General features: G+C 43.9%; 1 protein-coding gene across 1 annotated transcript in view; it reads right to left on the bottom strand.

Annotated features, from left to right (window-relative positions):
* The window catches only part of LOC309554127 (A disintegrin and metalloproteinase with thrombospondin motifs 2-like), a gene marked incomplete at its 5' end in the record, with an annotated part of 1,497,034 nt that overhangs the window by 1,251,016 nt on the left and 226,281 nt on the right, over positions 1-19,737 (bottom strand). The window contains one exon of the mRNA XM_082255680.1: positions 9,885-10,038. Within this exon, the coding sequence (XP_082111806.1) occupies positions 9,885-10,038 (154 nt within the window). The remainder of the gene's footprint in view (positions 1-9,884; positions 10,039-19,737) is intronic.

Consider the following 19,737-nt stretch of genomic DNA (forward strand, 5'->3'; position numbering starts at 1 on the left):
GTATGGAACAGGCAGCACCCTCAAATCTTCAGAAGTATGAGATTGTGTTCACTGTACCCCACAAAGATTGAGTTCACTGCACCCCACAATGATTGTGTTCACTGCACCCCACAAAGATTGTGTTCACTGCACCTCACAAAGATTGTGTTCACTGTACCCCCCAAAGATTGTGTTCACTGCACCCCACAAAGATTCTGTTCACTGTACCCCACAAAGATTGTGTTCACTGCACCCTAAAAGGATGTTGTTCACTGCACCCCACAAAGATTGTGTTCACTGCACCCTAAAAGGATGTTGTTCACTGCACCCCAAAAAGATTGTGTTCACTGTACCCCCCCAAAGATTGTGTTCACTGCACCCCACAAAGATTGTGTTCACTGCACCCCAAAAAGATTGTGTTCACTGTACCCCCCAAAGATTGTGTTCACTGCACCCCAAAAAGATTGTGTTCACTGTACCCCCCAAAGATTGTGTTCACTGCACCCCACAAAGATTCTGTTCACTGTACCCCACAAAGATTGTGTTCACTGCACCCCAAAAAGATTGTGTTCACTGTACCCCCCCAAAGATTGTGTTCACTGCACCCCACAAAGATTCTGTTCACTGCACCCCACAAAGGATTTTGTTCACTGCACCCCAAAAAGATTGTGTTCACTGCACCCCAAAAAGGATTTTGATCACTGCACCCCAAAAAGGATGTTGTTCACTGCACCCCAAAAATGATTTTGTTCACTCCACCCCAAAAAGATTGTGTTCACTGCACCCCACAAAGATTGTGTTCACTGCACCCCAAAAAGATTGTGTTCACTGTACCCCCCAAAGATTGTGTTCACTGTACCCCCCAAAGATTGTGTTCACTGCACCCCACAAAGATTCTGTTCACTGTACCCCACAAAGATTGTGTTCACTGCACCCCAAAAAGATTGTGTTCACTGCACCCCAAAAAGGATGTTGTTCACTGCACCCCAAAAAGGATGTTGTTCACTCCACCCCAAAAAGATTGTGTTCACTGCACCCCACAAAGATTGTGTTCACTGCACCCCAAAAAGATTGTGTTCACTGCACCCCAAAAATGATTTTGTTCACTGCACCCCAAAAAGGATTTTGTTCACTGCACCCCAAAAAGGATGTTGTTCACTCCACCCCAAAAAGATTGTGTTCACTGCACCCCAAAAAGATTGTGTTCACTGCACCCCACAAAGGATTTTGTTCACTGCACCCCAAAAAGATTGTGTTCACTGCACCCCAAAAAGGATGTTGTTCACTGCACCCCAAAAAGGATTTTGTTCACTGCACCCCAAAAAGATTGTGTTCACTGCACCCCACAAAGGATTTTGTTCACTGCACCCCACAAAGATTGTGTTCACTGCACACCAAAAAGGATTGTGTTCACTGCACCCCAAAAAGATTTTGTTCACTGCACCCCAAAAAGATTGTGTTCACTGCAGCCCAAAAAGATTGTGTTCACTGCAGCCCAAAAAGATTGTGTTCACTGCAGCCCAAAAAGATTGTGTTCACTGCAGCCCAAAAAGATTGTGTTCACTGCAGCTCACACACAGAAAAATGGATGTGGATCACTGACACCTGCCTATCTCCAATCCCACACCACACAGCAATATCGATTGTAGTTTGTAGAACACAGTTTCCCTAAAATTCAGCAGACTCTGTCCCTAACAGGATTGAGAAGAGATCGTAGATCAGGATTGAGTGCAGATTCACCCCACCCCCCACACAGCAATATCGATTGTAGTTTGTAGAAGACACTGACCCTATAATTCAGCAGACTCTATCCCTAAAATGCCTACAACTCGCCCTGCCTAAACACTCCGACCTGTCCCTCAATTCTATCCGGACACAAATGGTTTTTTCCTGCCTATCTTTCCCTAATCAGCAGCCAGCACATTGATGTGTGCTCTGTCCCTTAGCTAAGCAGCAGAATGACGCTGCTGCGGCGGCTGCCTCGAACTTATAAAGACTTGGTCACATGCTTCAGACGGCCAATCACAGCTACTGAGACATTTGCAGGCATGGCTGGGATGGCTTAAGGCACACCAGTTAAACGATTGTTGATTGGCTGTTGAAAGCCCGCCATGAAAAGAGCGCCAAAGCATGCAAAACCCGGAAATAAAACGACCGAACACGGATTTTTACCCGAACATACAGTAAAGTGTCCGTGTCCGTGTTCGGGTAAAAAAAATCCAATTATTCGGTACGAACACGAATAATACAGTCCGTGTTCGCTCAACACTAATTATAACTTAATTGTGTATGTCTCATTCTTGATCATTTTCTATAGTTTTGTATATAGTTTAGTATAGTTTTTCTATAGTTTCGCAGCAGAGGCAAAGTCTCATCTACTGATCCATGAAGGGATTTCTGTTACTGAATAGACTAATCTAGAGCTTACAATATCCAACAGTCAAGCAAAATAAGTTATAGACACCTTAGTATTAAGCATAAAACATACCCAACATACTTTTATGGTTATTGTTTGCATGAAACTACCTTTCCATTTTAAATACCATAAAATCACTAGAACATACAGCTACACAGAGGCATGGAAATAAAAAAACACATGTATAGAGGCCCCGCTCAATGCCCTTTCTCTCTTCCTGTTCCCCCCGGTTTTCTTTCTCATTTCCCCCTTTCTTTTCCTTTCCCTCCTTCCACATTACTCTATATCATTTACTATTTCAGATATATTCCCACTGATCATATCTTTACCCTCCGGTAACTGTTGTTGCCGAATGTCCTAGTTAAAAACAAAAATGCAAAATGGAGGTTGTTATGTGCATGACCATTTTTTTTCTCTCAAGTCCGTGTCCTTTCAGAAAGCTCATGCACCAATGTGATATAATTTACTCTGATTGCTCTCTTCTGCTGTGTTGTGACACTGTTATCTGTTCAGTTGTACACTACTTTTTCTTGCTACCATGTTGCTCGTTTTACCATGTATAGTAACCTTTTACTAAATAAAGAATTACAAAAAAAAAAAAAAAGGAATTTCATTAATAAAGTTCATAAAATAAGGCCACTGCTCAATTTTAACCAAAAATTTCTTGAATTAGAGTATATTGTCCTGACAAACAGGTCTATGTCAGTGAGTCCCTTATCCATTTCACAGGAAGGCTACGCATAAAACAATACATCCCAAGCAAACAGGCCAGATATGGGGTCAAGATGTACAAAACCTGCGAAAGTTTGCAAGTTCAAGATCTATGAAGGAAAGGGTAGTCAGTTACAGCCCCCGGAATGCCTAGCCTATATGGGGACCAGCATAATTATTGTCTGGGACCTTGTATTACTGCTCTTCAAGAAGGGGTACCTTGAAATGGACAATTTTTTTACAAGCCTGACCCTTTTCCTCAACCTTTATCTCAAAAACTTTGTAGCCTGTGGCACAGTTCGACCCAATCGGAAGGGCTTCCCACATCAACTGGTTGCCCCCTGGCTGAACAGGAGGGAGTCCACTAATTTGAGGCAGGATGAGATCTTGACCCTCAAGTGGCAAGAAAAACAAGAGGTATATGTTCTTTCCTCAATCCACAACAGCAGCTCATTGGAAAGTCAAAGAAGACATGGTCCCATTCAAAAACCCTCATGAAAGAACCTGATACAATGAGGAAAGCCTCTCTTACACCTCTGACTCGGGCCCCTGATAGAGCAGAAAGGTAGCACAGGAGTACAGAGTGGCACGACTGCCTATTGGTCTTGCTAGCAGCCAGGCTGGACAGACTCTCAGGATCAAGTGGGGGAATTCTGTCAGTAAACGGCAGCGGAGCAGGAGTGCCAGATGGACATGAGAGCAGGAGACAGGAGCAGGCTGAGACTATCAGTAGACCCCAGCGGAGCAAGAATGCCAGGCGGGCACCAGTGAATGGGAGACAGGAGCAGGCTGGTACTGGAGATAGGTGACAAGCACTGGCTGGGAGCAGACAGACGGTAAAGCAGCACCAGTAGAATATAGGCAGAGGCTCACAGCAGGCAGTCCAGCAGTGATGGGGACGAAAGCAAAGTCAGACGAATCAGGTCATACGAAGGCAGATGGATCAGGTGCAGATACATAGGCAGGAGCAATGTCAGGATGCAGGCCAAGTTGGTAATAGATCATTGGAGCAGCAGCTAGGGGAACAGGCAGAAGCGTGGTCAGAGAGTAGCTGGGATCAATGCAGGCAGAGTTCAGGAGTAGTCAAGACAAACCAGGCCAGTAACAATGCAGAGTAACAGGTTGCAGGTATGCATGAGAACACTGTAGCTAAGACAGCACTGAAGCATAGCAAAAGCTCAATTTAAATAGCCCACTTGCCGCCAATGTGAGCAACAGATACACACGTGTAAAAAACAGATGTGCACATGCAGAATTTCTATTAGCATGAACAGGAACACAAATTAGCCTGTGCCAGGACGCAGTCTAAAAGGGCCATCCTGTCTGCTGGAATGTCCTTCCTGACATTGCCCCCTCCCAATGGGCAACCTCAGGATGCCCAACTGGAACATCTCCTCTGGATGAGTACAACTGAATGCTTGAATAGGTCTCTTGGCATGGATATTGTCTTGAGGCTTCAACGAGTTATCTTCAGGACCATACCCCTTCAATTTAATCAGGTACTAAATTTAATTCATCCTCTTCCTACAGTCCAGAACTGCTTCAACTTCATACTCCTCTTTGGGTAACCCTTGAAAATTTAGCAGCATTAGTTGATTAGCAACATCATTGATCCTCCTTTTTACCGGGAATGATCCCACATATATAGGTCTGAGTTTCTTTGAAGGACAGACCAACTTTAAGTTTGCTGTAGATAACCATACCCGATCGCCTGGTTCCAGGATTAACTCTATCCATCTTTTTATGTAAAAAATTATCCTTATCTTCCTGTGCCTTGGCCATCGCCTTCTATAACAAATTTGGAACTGAAAAAAGCCACTGTATTAGGCAAAAGGAACAGAGTACTCAGGAATTATGTTGGGCAAGGAGGACAGATATAAAGCATAATTGGCAAAAAAACAGATTGCTCTAAAATCTGGAGTTGAATTGGACCCTGCGATCGGTCACAATGTTAGCAGGAATTCCATAGAGCCTTACTCTTTCTTTGATGAATTTTCAGGCTGTCTTCACGGCTGAGGATGTGCATTTCAGGGGTACAAAGTGTACCATCTTTGATAACTGGTCTACCTCCACAAAAGATTGTAATATAACCCTCTGATGAAGGAAGCTCTACAATAAAGTCCATTGATATCTTCTCCCGGGTCTGTCTGGAATCTGCAGCGGTTTAAGCAGACCCCACACTCTGGTCCTGTTACTTTTGTTCCGAATACATGTGGAGCAGGCCTCAAGATACCTTTTACAGTCCTTTTCCAGATTAGGCCACCAGGAAGTACGTTGTGTCAGTTCAGTGGTTTTGCGGATGCCCGAAACGTTGTGCTAATGCATGGTCATGACACAGGCCCAGAACAGCAACACGCAAATTTTCTGGTACAAAGATTTTATCTTTACACCATAATAGTACATCTTTCACATTGTAAATTTATTCCAGAATGCGATGGAACCCCAACAGAAGCCTATTGACTGCAATCGATTTTTACCAAAACATCTTAGCAACATTGCTTCACTCCCAGTAGGACTGAATGGACTCAGCTTAGTGCTGCTAGTGTAATTCTTGTCTCAGGAGATATATGATTTTTGGGACAATTTTACACTTTTGCTGTTTTGTACCTTCAATATTATTGTGGACTCATTTATATTATTGTGGACTCATTCATATTTATATAGATTTTATTTATATATAATTTATATTTTTTTGTAGCGCTGCTAGTGTGATCTTATTAAGTTTGAGCAAGTTTGCACTTATGTGATTAATATTTTGGTTTAATAGCAGCAGCTTGTTTTCTCTTTTAAGAGTTTTATATTATACGCAGACTTTTGATTCTAATTGGTATAGCGCTGGGTGAGTGAGAATAAGTGAGTAAAATTACACCTACTCCTTTTTTGACCCAATATAAGCCTGCTTAATTTGAGACAGCAGATCCCCTTGTAGCAGCAGAAGGTTTCCTGAAGACAGGATGGTATTAGGAGAAGAAGGTTCTTCGGAATCACCAAACAAGCGAGAGACTTCATCTGGTTTGGTAGCCTTCAACCCAGGCCTGTAAGTAATGTGTAAGGGAAACCTCAACAAGAACAGTGCCCACCTGGCCTGGCGTGGTTTTAAACATTTTGCTCTCAAATATTTCAGGTTCTTGTAGTCGGTGTAAATCAATATTGGATGAGCTTCCTCTTTCAGGAGATACCATCATTCCTCAAGTGTGGCTTTGTGAAAAGTTTGTGGTCTGCCACATCATAATTCTTTTCTGTCAATGAGAGTTTTTGTGAAAAGAAAGCAATCAGATGTAATAAAGCTTTGGCCCCTTGCCTTTGTGAAAACACTGCCCCTACTACTGTTTGAGGTGTCCACTTCCAGAACATATGACTAGGCTGGGTCAGGGTGCCTTAATACGGGTGTGGAAGTAAATATTCCTTACAAGCTTTCAAAGGCAGACTGAGCCTCAGGGAACCAGTGAAACCGGTTGCTCTGCCTGGTCAGTTGTGTGATGGGGGAGATGAAGGCTGAAAATCCTTTGATGAATTTTCGATAAAGCTTTGCAAACCCCACAAAGCGTGTCCCCTTTTTGTTTGTGGGTGCTGGCCAGTCTACGATGGCGAAGACTTTCTGGGGGTCCATCTTTATACCCTCCGTGCAGATTATTAGGCTCGGGAATTGAATGCTTCGACGTTCAAACTCACATTTCTCAGGTTTGGCATAGAGACCATGGTGTCTGAGCTGGGCAAGCACACACTCCTGACATGCCCCTGATGAATCTCCAGAGGGGAATTTTAGTATTTCTAGAGACAGAGGTAGCAGAACAACTGGGTCGGTTATATAAAAAGGAATTGACCAAGATAGGTGACTTGGGATTTAGGGACAAGATACTTACCAAAAAGGAGAAATCCTTCTTGATACCAGTACCACATAGAGTGCTGGTTATTTATAATATTCCCAAAGTCCATAAAAATGTGGTCGATTCCCCTGGCAGGCCCATTATCAGTGGGTTAGATTCTGTTATCTCTAGAATTGTGACACAGCAGCAGAATGCAGATTGCTTTGCACAGTAAACTTACTGGTCACTGCATCATGTCCTGTGGTCTGCTGAGACCAAGATAAACTTATTTGGTTCAGATGGTGTCAAGCGTGTGTGGCAGCAACCAGGTGAAGAGTACAAAGACAAGTGTGTCTCGCAGTCAAAAATTTTGGTGGGAGTGTCATGGTTTGGGGCTGCATGAGTGCTGCCGGCACTGGGGAGCTACAGTTCATTGAGGGAACCATGAATGCCAACATGTACTGTGACAAATTAAAGCAGAGCATGATCCCCTCTCTTCGGAGACTGGGCCCGAGGGCAGTATTCCAACATGATAACGACCCAAAATACACCTCCAAGACGACCACTGCCTTGCTAAAGAAGCAGAGGGTAAAGGTGGTGGACTGGCCAAGCATGTCTCCAGACCTAAACCCTATTGAGCATCTGTGGGGCATGCTCAAACGGAAGGTGGAGGAGCGCAAGGTCTCTAACATCCACCAGCTCCCTGATGTCGTCATGGAGGTGTGGACTCCAGGGGCAACCTGTGAAGCTCTGGTGAACTCCATGCCCAAGAGGGTTAAGGCAGTGCTGAAAAATATCATCTTCCAAGTGAATGTATATGGCATATTGTACTCATGCACTAAACGTGGAACATACTGGGTTTCTGGCTACTTTCTTCTGTGTCTCCATAACGAGGAAGGTATCACTTGGGATGATAAATATCACTTTAAGACCAAGCTGCATTATTTCTTTTTTTTTTTTTTTGAGATGGGAGCAGGGTCAAGGGTGGGGGTCATGGTTTTTAAAAGCAGACCTGGTTGTGGGTCACTTACATAGTAGTTGAGGTTAAATAAAGACAATAGTCCATCCAGTTCAACCTGTAAGGTGTGTGTGGCCGTAATCATTTTACATACCCCTGAATGTTTTGATCCTTGAGATGTACGTCCAAGAGTCTTTTAAAAGTAGCCATACTCCCCACAGTTACTACCATTTGTGGTAGAGAATTCCACAGTCTTGTAGCCCTTACTGTTAAGAACACACTGCATAGCCTGAGGTTAAAACGCTTCTTCTCTAATCGCATCGTATGGTCTCGTGTCCTTATGCATTCCTTGCGACTGAATCGTTTTTTTTCTATGTTGAGATCCCCGTTAAGGTATTTATAAATCGCTATCATATCCCCTCTCAGGCGTCTCCTGTCTAGGGAGAATAAATCAAGCACTTTTAAGCGCTCTTCATAATTAAGGTCCTCCAATCGCCTAATCAGTTTAGTTGCCCTTCTCTGGACTCTCTCCAGCTCCAACACATCCCTTCTGAGGACTGGTGACCAGAACTGGACAGAATACTCCAGTTGCGGTGGAACCAGTTTTCTTTAAAGTGGTAGTATTATAGTTTTATCTCTGGAATACATCTCCTTCCTTATGCATGCTAATATTCTGCCGGCTTTGGCAGCTGCCGCTTGACATTGCATGCTATTGCTAAGTCTATCTTCTACTAAGACCCCCAAATCTCCATTTTTGATTACCCCAGAGTTTTCCCCCCTAAAGTGTATTGTCCTTTTATGTTTTTAGTCCCCAAGTGCAATACCTTACACTTCCCCACATTAAGTCTCATTTGCCATGTAGTTGCACACTCTGTGATTTTGTTCAGGTCATTTTGTAAGATTCCTGCCTCACGATGTGAAGTTATTGCCCGGCTTAATTTTGTGTCATCTGCAAAAACTGACATTGAGCTAATGATCCCATCCTCAATCCTATTTATGAATAAATTGAACAAGATTGGTCCCAGGACTGGGCCTTGGGGAACCCCACTTACCACCCTAGAACAGTCTGAGTATGCATTATTTATTACCACTCTTTGAACACGCCCCTTTAACCAGTTCCGTATCCAAGAGCAAACTTTGTGGTCGATGTTTTTTATGTTTGCTGTGTGGTGGTGTGTGTATATCTTTTGCTTTGCTGTTAATATATTTACTTCATATATTATTGGTTTGGTGATTTTTACAACTTAAATATAAAAATCAGTTGTTTTTATGAGTAAACCATCAGTTTCTTGTGGCAACATTTCTCAAACAAATGAACAATGTTTGCACATGCTTTCTTCTAATACTATGGTGAATATTGTTGTATATGGGGCAAATGTAAAGGATTCGATAGGCATGTAACATGTTTAGCTGCTCCCATTGTTTTAGAGCCATTCTGCTCAAACACTGCACCCAGACTAAATTTGGCCATATGTGAATCGAAATTCATCTACTGCATTTAAGCTGTGCCAGCAGACACTGTTAGATGACTGTTGTTCATGGCTAGATTTGTGATGAAAGTATAAAATATACAATTGTATTTCTTTAATTTCAAACATTATACCACCAAAATTAAACATAATGTGACCTGGGCAAAATGTACTACGTAAGTATAGTTTTTCTATCCAAATATACAGTAACTTTAATTTGTAACCTGCAATTGAAAATATGGTAAAAAAACAAACAAAAGGGAAGTGAATGTTGATTGCATATTACTGACTGAATATATGACTGGATTACTGAAATGTACAATGTAGGGAAAAAAAATTAAATTGGTTTCAGTTCCTTCCTAAAACTATTATATTAATTATTTCTATTCTGGCAAGCTGCATATCCCCACCCAGACCGGCAAATTACATGTCCTAAATCTTATATTCCAAAAACCTACCTTTCTCGTTTTTTGAAGCAGACAATAAGTGACAGAAAATATTTTATTATGAATAAATGTCATTATTGATTAGCATCAGAGTCTTACCATTATGGTGAGTCTCAACATTCTGACTTGGAAAGGATTTTATGATAGCCGATCGGCGATACACAACATGCGATCTTCCACTCCACTCTTCTTTCTTATCTTTCTCTAGTGGCTCTATGAAAAATTCATCCTTGTCTGTACGAATCATGCCAGCCTGAAATGAAAGTTTTAAAAGTAAAATAATATCTATTAAATATATATTTGACTTATATTGTACATATTGTAAACTGTGCGTTTAATGTGATTTTAAGTCTAGTGGCTTTAACCACTTTAAGACCGGAAGATTTTGCTGCTTAATGACCAGGCCCTATTCGGCACTGCGTTACTTTAACGGACAATTGCGCGGTCGTGCGATGCTGTACCCAAACTAAACTAAAGTCCTTTTTTCACACAAATAGAGCTTTCTTTTGTTGGTATTTGATCACCTGTGTGATTTTTTGCGCTATAAACAAAAAAAAGCAGCATTGTATGTTATGTTTGACACTCCTGAGCACTTAGGATCACTTAATAACCTGCTGTGAGCATTGGTTGTTTGTTCAAGTGCTTTTTATTTAAACAAAAAAAGAGCGACAATTTTGAAAAAAAAAAAAAAACAATATTTTTCACATTCTGCTATATCACATTCTCTAAAAAAAAAAATTTAAAAATCAAAACTTTTTTAACATTTTAGGCCAATTTGTTTTCTGCTACATATTTTTGGTAAAAAAAAAAAAAAAAATGGCAATAAGCGTATTTTGTTTGGTTTGCGCAAAAGTTATTGCGTTTACTAACTACGGGAAAAATTTATGTAATTTTTATTGTTTTTTTTTTTTTTTTTTTACTAGTAATGGCAGCGATCTGCGATTTTTTGTGGGACTGCAACATTGGGACAGACAGATCGGACCTCTAACTGACATTTTTGACACTTTTGGGGGTACCAGTGACATTACTACAATAATCAGTGCTAAAAATATGCACTGTTACTGTAAAGCCAATGGCAGGAAAGGGGTTGGGCTTTTGAAATGATCCTATATAGCAGGATCGCATGGTCTCTGATCATGTCAGGGAGAAGGACGGCTGTGTTTACATCAGCTGTCCATCCTTCTCTGTCGGGGGGGGGGGGGGTGGATCGTCGGTGTCAGGCAGCCATCGGAGCCGCCTGGCACCCGCACTGGCTTCCCCGCTGACGATCGGGGGAAGAAGCGCGCCTCCAGTGGCACGCACTCGCCCCCTAGTGGCCTCCCAGGCAGATGATGCCTATTAACGTGATTTTGCCTGGGAGAGCCACACTGCCGAAGTAAAAAGGCAGTGCAGCGACGGCAAGTGGTTAAGAAATCGCTTAGGAAAAGATCATTAGAGTTGCAATATCTGTTTCAAAGCAATTTTGGTCAGTAGTATTTTCAAAACAGAATTAGGTGAAATGGCTTCTTGATTTAAATGTGTAGTAGAAATTGAAGTAGTAATAAAGCGACAGGTTAACCCTGTAACCTTTTAGTAACATGCTGCCAAAAATAGACACATTAGTGCTGGGCTTACAGAGACTGGGGAACAATTTACCAAAGCCACTGAAAGGGTATTGATGTTGCAGCATCACAGTGTCTTGAAATTATGAAACCACTATTTCCCTATGTGTGCAGATGCCGTTTTTTTTTTCTGTTTTTTTTTTTTTTTTGTTTGTTTTTTTTAGTGAAGTGGGCAGGGGGGGATTTAGTACCTCTTTTACTCTTTTATAGTTTTAACTCATGTATTTCCTGGAAATCTTTGTCAGGAAGTGAGGCAAAAATCTCCCTATAGAAGATACAATTTGCAGTTAGGAGCCTTAAAGGAGAAGTATAGCTAAAGCTATTTTGACTATAGTTTTCCTATAGATCATAGGAGTGCACTTTTTTTACTATTAATATATCTAAAGAACAAAATCAGAGCACATTGCCCACATAAAAAGGAAGGATGGTTACAGATGACACAGAGGAGGCTAAATGCTTTCTTCTATTACACTGAAAAAGGAGGGGTATACTGACCATGACAGTATTGTTACTAGCACATCACAGAATGTACCGCTGCAGCTAACAGAGGCTGGAATCAAGGAATGACTTGATAAGTTTAACACAAATAAATCAGGACCAGATGGCTTAAACCCGAGAGTCCTCAAAGAACAGCTAGACTATTGTTTCAATCTTTGCGGACAGCATTCTGATAGGGACTGTACCAGCTGTTTGGAGAAAAGCAAATGTGGTACCAATATTCAAAAAAGAGCCGAGACATTCCGGGGAACTACAGGCCAGTCAGCCTGACATCAATAGTAGGTAAAATATCAGGGACTATATCCAAGAATTTTGTGATGAAAACAGAATTAGTAGTAATCAGCATGGGTTTACGAAGGGATGTTCTTGCCAGACCAATCTGTTAATATTCTACGAGGAAGTGAGTTGCAATCTAGATAGAGGGAGACCTGTGGATGTGGTATATCTGGATTTTGCAAAGGCATTTGATACAGTTCCCCATAAACGCTTAATCTACAAGCTGAGGTTAGCAGGCATCAACTATAAGGTTTGTTCTTGGATAGAAAACTTGTTACAGGGGCGTATCCAAACGGTGGTGATAATGTGTACTCAGACTGGTCTGGAGTGATAAGTGGGGTACCCCAAGAGTCTGTCCTGGGACCAATTCTGTTTAATTTATTCCTAAATGATAAAGAGGATGGGATAAATAACTCAACCTCAGTTTTTGTGGATGACACAAAAATAGGCATGGCATTAACTTCACATTCGGTGTACATCTTGTGATATGTATGCATTCCTTGATCATTAGATCGAGGGCGAATACAAATGCACGAAATATAAGCACGTTGCTTCCCTGGAAGCTCAGGTCCTGAATCTAGGGAAGCAGCTGGCAACACTGAGACGAATGTCCATACTGGATAAGAGCTGGGATCGTACCCAACAGGTGCAGGCAGGGACCTGCACAGAGGAGGGTGGAGTAACGGAGGTGCAGGCATCAGAGCAGAGTAGATGGGTGACAATTAGGAAGGGTAGAGGGGAAAAAGGCAAGGAGGCCGGTCCTGGGCTGGAACACCCTAATAAATACGCCCCGTTGCGTGATGTTGGGGAAACCAGTCAGGGACCAGCATTGCTGGAGCAGAGCGACGCCCCTAGCTGCCAGGGGAAGAACTCCTCCAGTGAGGCCAGGAGAAAGGGAAAGGAAAGATAGGTGCTGGTGTTAGGGGACTCAATCATTAGAAGGACAGACAGTGCAATCTGTCACAAAGACCGTGGGCGCCGAACAGTCTGTTTACCAGGCGCTCGGGTTCGGCACATCGCGGATCTGGTGGACAGATTACTGGGTGGGGCTGGGGAAGACCCAGCTGTCATGGTACACGTGGGTATCAATGACATAGGCAGAGGAAGATGGAGAGTCCTAAACGATTTCAAAGACTTAGGCGCTAAGTTTATGAATAGGACCTCCAAGGTAGTATTTTCAGAAATACTACCTGTACCTCGAGCCACACCAGAGAGGCAGCAGGAGATTAGGGAAGTTAACAAGTGGCTGAGGAGCTGGTGTAATAAGGAGGGTTTTGGGTTTCTGGAGAACTGGGCCGACTTCTCAGTCGGCCACCGGCTCTTTGGTAGGGAAGGATTGCACCCAAATAGGGAGGGTGCAGCTGTACTGGGTGAGAGGATGGCCACAAAGTTAGAGGGGCTTTTAAACTAGGTGATGGGGGAGGGTACAGTTGTAGAATTAGCCAGCAGGGAGCAAGATTCGGAGGGCACAAATGGGGACATTCGTGGTAGGGTGTTTAGAGTACCTAAGGCCAAGGTGGGTATGGGGAAAAATCACAAGAGAAGCCTAAAAACAACATCAAACGAGGATATATGCAACCGGTCAAAATTACAAGGTTTGTATACCAATGCCAGAAACCTGGCTAACAAGATGGGAGAGCTGGAGCTGCTGATGTTTGAGGAAGACTTAGATTTTGTGGGGATAGCAGAGACTTGGTTCGACAACTCTCGTGACTGGATGGCAACCATTCAGGGGTACTCCCTTTATCGTAGAGATAGAGAAGGTAGAAAAGGGGGAGGGGTATGTCTGTATATTAAGAACAGTGTACAGGTAAATATGAGGGATGATATTAATAATGGAGCTATGGACGAGGCAGAATCCCTATGGGTAGAACTTAGAGGGGAAGGCACTATAGGGAGGGTAATATTGGGCGTATGCTATAGGCCCCCCAACCAAAGGGAGGAGGGGGAGGCGGACCTCCTTTTACAGATAGGATCGGCAGTAAGGATGGGAGATGTCATTATAATGGGGGACTTTAATTTTCCAGATATAGACTGGGCAGAAGGAACCGTGCATTCAGCCAAGGCTCGGCAGTTCCTAAATGTTTTGCAGGACAATTTCATGGGTTAGATGGTGAACGCACCGACAAGAAACAATGCGGTACTTGACCTACTGATTACTAACAATTCAGACCTGCTTACGGACATAGAAATACGGGACAACTTGGGAAACAGTGACCATAGGTCAATTAGTTTCAGTATTAATCATAGTAACAGGAAACACAAGAGTAATAAAAGGACACTGAATTTCAAAAAAGCCATTTTCCCAAAACTGCGCTCTCTGCTAGAAAATATCATATGGGATAGAACCATGGGAACAAAGAACACGGAGCAAAAATGGGAGTGCTTCAAGAGCATACTAAACAAAGGGATTGGCCAGTGCATTCCAAAGGGAAATAAATTTAAAAGAGCAAAACTAAACCCTGGGTGGCTAAACTCCAACATAAAAATGCATACTAATACTAAAGAAAAGGCCTTCAAAAAATATAAGGCTGAGGGGTCATTGGCAGCATTCAAAAATTACAAAGAGTGTAATAAGAAATGTAAAGGCGAAATCAGGTCGGCTAAAATAGAACACGAGAGACATATAGCAGAAGAGTGTAAAAAGAACCCCAAAAAATTATTTAAGTATATAAACAGTAAGAAAGCGAGGCCAGAACACATTGACCCAATAAAAGGCGACAAGGGTAATTTGGCCATAGAGGACAGGGAAAAGGCGGAAGTGTTAAATAATTTCTTCTCTTCAGTCTTCACATAAGAATTGGGGGACTACACTAACCCAGCTTGTAATGCTAAACTAAATAATACACCTCAGGAAGTACCGCCATGGCTAACAGAAGATAGACTTAGAACTAAACTAGAGAAACTTAACATAAATAAATCACCGGGACCGGATGGCTTGCACCCGAGGGTTCTTAAAGAGCTCAGCCGGTGATTGCCAGACCATTATTCTTGATCTTTAAGGATAGTCAACTGACGGGTATGGTGCAAGCCGATTAGAAAAAAGCCAACGTGGTACCAATATTCAAAAAAGGGCCGAGATATATCCCGGGTAACTATAGGCCGGTCAGCCTAACATCAGTAGTCTGCAAGATTTTGAAGGGGGTGTTAAGAGACTATATACAAGACTTTAGTAATGAAAACGGTATTATTAGTAGTAATCAGCATGGATTCGTGAAAAATCGTTCTTGCCAAACCAATCTATTAACCTTCTGCGATGAAGTGAGCAGTCACCTAGATAAAGGTAAGCCTGTGGATGTGGTGTATCTGGACTTTGCAAAGGCCTTTGACACCGTTCCCCACAAACGATTACTGTACAAACTAAGGAAGGTAGGTATGGACCATAAGGTGAGTACCTGGATAGAGAACTGGCTCCAGGGGAGAGTCCAGAGGGTGGTGATTAATGGGGAGTACTCGGATTGGGCGTGTGTGGAAAGTGGGGTCCCCCAAGGTTCTGTCCTGGGACCAATCCTGTTTTAATTTATTCATAAATGATCTAGAGGAGGGGATATCCAGTACAATCTCAGTATTTGCAGATGATACTAAACTAAGCATGCCAATATCTTCTATACAGGATGTGGAAACCTTACAAGTAGACCTGAACAAAATAATGGGGTGGGCAACTACATGGCAGATGAGGTTTAATGTTGAGAAATGTAAAGTAATGCACTTGGGCGCCAGAAACACGAAAGAAAGCTACTCACTGGGGGGGGGGGGGGGGACCACTGGGTGAATCTAAGATGGAAAAGGACCTGGAGGTACTGGTGGACAACAGGCTTGGCAGTGGCATGCAATGCCAAGCCGCTGCAAGCAAAGCCAACAGAATACTGGCGTGTATAAAAAAGGGGATTCACTCCAGAAATAAAGTAATTATTCTACCACTATACAAGACTCTGGTCCGGCCACATCTGGAGTATGCTGTCCAGTTCTGGGCACCGATCCTCAGGAAGGACGTGCTGGAACTGGAGAGAGTCCAGAGAAGAGCAACAAAAATAATTAGGGGAATGGAGGGCATCGACTATGAGGAAAGACTACAAGCACTGAACTTATTCTCTCTGGAGAAGAGACGATTAAGGGGGGGATACAATATCAATGTACAAATACTGTACTGGAGACCCTAGCATATGGAACAAACTTTTCAGAGAAAGGGAATACAATAAGACACGTGGCCACTCACTAAAACTAGAGGAAAACAGAATTTTTGTAAAATCTTACCTGTAAAATTCCTTTCTCTGAGTACTCCGACAGTCGCCGCCTCCTCTAAGTCATCACTATTGGGTATTGACTTCCGCTCCGTAGGAGTAGCTAGGCATAAGACTTAGTCAAAAAGAACAAAAACATTTGCATATACACACCCATGGGGGCAGTCCCACTAGGTCAATACCCCCCTGCATTGATCACTCCCAACTCAGTTTGGTAGCATAGCAGTAGGAACAACAACCCCAAAAGAGGGGCGGGGGCAGCGACTGTCGGAGGACTCAGAGAAAGGAATTTTACAGGTAAGATTTTACAAAAATTCAGTTTTCTCTTACGTCCTCCGACAGTCATCACTATTGGGATGTCCCAAAGCAGTGTATACATGAGGGGTGGGAGACGCAACCATAGAAAAGGCAACGCAGTACCCAATTCAGAGAAAGGAATCTTACATGCACCGTAAGAGAACCTTCTGGGCAACAGAAAACAAGGCTCAACAGGAGCAACAGCCCAGGAAAGCAAACACCAAACAGCCAGGGACCCATAAAAAAACAAGGGTCCCTCATGGCACTACTGCACTGAGAACCTTGCGGCCAAAGGAGGCATCAGCTGATGCCAGAACATCTACCTTGTAGAATTTGGAAAAAGTGTGCACGGACGACCAAGTCACCGCCTTGCACACCTGGGCCACCGAGGCCCGATGCCAATAGGCCCAGGATGCACTCAAAGATCTGGTAGAGTGCGCCTTAACAGGTAAGGGTGGAACCCGTTCCATCAAAGCATAAGCCTGCTTAATGGTCTGCCTGATCCATTTGGCAATAGTCGCTGCAGAAGCAGCCATGCCCTTCCGAGGTCCCTCAGGAAGGCCAAAAGAGAAAATCTGTCTCCCGGAAAGATTCCGTAGACGACAGGTAAGCCCTGATCGCCCGGACAACATCCAAGGAATGCAGAGCAACCTCCTTAGGATGCTTAGGCTTCGTACAAAGTGAAGGCAGGACAATGTCCTCAATGTGGAACTCAGAGACCACCTTAGGAAGAAAGGAGGGATGCGGACGCAAGACCACCTTATCCTTGTGAATCACCAAGTACGGAGAACGGCAAGATAACGCTGCCAGTTCTGACACCCTGCGAGCCGAAGTGATCGCCACCAAAAAGGCAACCTTCTTAGACAGCAGGGGCAACTAAATCTCCCGGATGTGTTCAAAGGGAGAGAACGCTGTAACAAGGACAGAACCAAGTTCAAGTCCCATGGAGGTAAGGGCTCCTTCCTGGGAGGAGCCAAATGTCGCACACCTTGAATGAAGCAGAGAATTAGACGCCACAGGGCATTGAAAAAGAATAGCCAGTGCAGACACCTGGCCCTTTATCGTGGCCAAGCCAAACGCTGGTCCACCCCAGACTGGAGGAAGGCCAACACTCTCGACACCGAGTACGAGCGAGGGGAGAACCCCCTGGACTCACACCAGGCGAAATAAGCCTTCCAGGTACAGTAACAGATTTTACCAGAGGAAGTTTTCCTAGCCTTGACAAGGGTAGGGATGACCTCAGGGGAGAGACCCCTGTCCCTCAGGACTTGGGTCTCAACAGCCAGGCAGTTAAAGCCAGCGACTGTAAAGCAGGATGGAAGATCGGACCCTGAGACAGGAGATCTTCCCGAAGAGGCAGCCACCATGGAGGCGCCACTGCCAGGTGAACAACGTCGGCGTACCAGACCGGCGCCACCAGAATCACCAGGTGCGGTTCCGAGGCTAACCTGCGGAGGGACCTGGATAGCAACTGAATCGGAGGAAAGGCATACAACAGACGATACTGATGCCAAGGGGCCACCAATGCATCTGAGGCGTCTGCCAGAGGATCGCGCGTTCTTGCCACGAACCTTTTGGTTTAGCCAAGACGCGAACAGATCTACGTCCGGGGATCCCCACTTCGCACACAGCATTTGGAAGACCTCCGGGTGTAGGGACCATTCCCCCTGGTCCAGGGTCTGGCGGCTCAGATAGTCGGCCTGCCAATTCTCCACACCCGGAATGTAAACTGCTGAGATTGCCGGGACATGAGTCTCGGCCCAAGACAGAATGTCGGTCACCTCCCGGGCCGCCCGGGCACTCCTGGTGCTGTAACGCTCCTGCGTTTTCTGAACAATGTGGATTTGCAGCTGCAGAAATACTCCACTCAGTAGTCATGTAGAGAAACGCTGAGATACCAATCCCAACTCCCAAGACTCATCACTGTGGATAGTCTCTGATTCAGCATACAAATATACACACTCAATAAGATGTTCCTGGAGTGATCTATGTATATAGTAGTATAGTGGTGATAGGCTGAAGAGACAGGTTTAAGTAGAGACAATAGTTGACAGACACTTGAGAGGAATGTTCTTGAGAATGAGATGGTAACAGGTAGGATGCAGATAGGTTAGCAATCATGTATGGTAGTAGATGATAGGATAGCAGATGACATACAGGAGAGACTAACCTAGTGCAAGGATAGATGTTAGTAGGCTCAAGAGCTAGCAATCTAGATAGTGCAGATGATAGTAACAGTCCTTCGTATGCAGAGCTAGATAGTGTAAGCTTTAGTATGAAGGTTTATGGAGGATTCCACTGCGGGGTACTTATCACTAGTAGCAAGCAGTAGTAGAGAGGTTCGGTATGAGCGGGTGATCCGGTAGCGGGATACAGGGATCAGCAGCGAGGTTCCGACAGCGAGGTATGCTTGCAAGCATGTGAGCTTCAAGGCAGGTTATGCGGCGTTGAACGAACAATGTTTGTGAGACCGCCGGCGGTTGAAATAGCCGCTCCTGCGGCGCTCAATGATGACAGCATCGGTCTTAAAGGTGTATGCGCACCTTACCAAAAGAGAATGGTGGGGCGCATACACTAAGGAAAGTGGAATTAGGGTACCAAAGGTACCAGAACATTACAGTACCCCCCCCTTAAGGCTGGCTCCTGAAGGCCTCTGGAGCTGGTTTTTCCGGGTATTTCGTGTGAAAATTGCGAATTAGTCTAGGGGCATGTATGTCAGAGGTATTTAGCCAGGTGTCGTCTTGGGGCCCATAGTTCTTCCATCGGACTAGATATTGGAGTCTTCTTCTGTGGATACGAGAGTCCAGAATCTCTTTTATCTCATATTCTTCTCCACCTTCAACTTGTACAGGAGGTGGAGGTGGGATAGTAGGCCTTATTCCTTGGTCAGGAACATGGGGCTTCAGTAGCGACACATGGAAGATGGGATGTATTTTGAGGTTTGTTGGTAATGTGAGCTGTACTGCAGCTTTTCCAATAAGTTTCCTGATTGGGAAAGGTCCCAAGAACAGAGGCCCAAGCTTTTTGCTAGGGATCTTT

Source organism: Pelophylax lessonae (assembly GCF_965119305.1).
Source record: "Pelophylax lessonae genome assembly, chromosome: 4".
Taxonomy (NCBI): domain Eukaryota; kingdom Metazoa; phylum Chordata; class Amphibia; order Anura; family Ranidae; genus Pelophylax; species Pelophylax lessonae.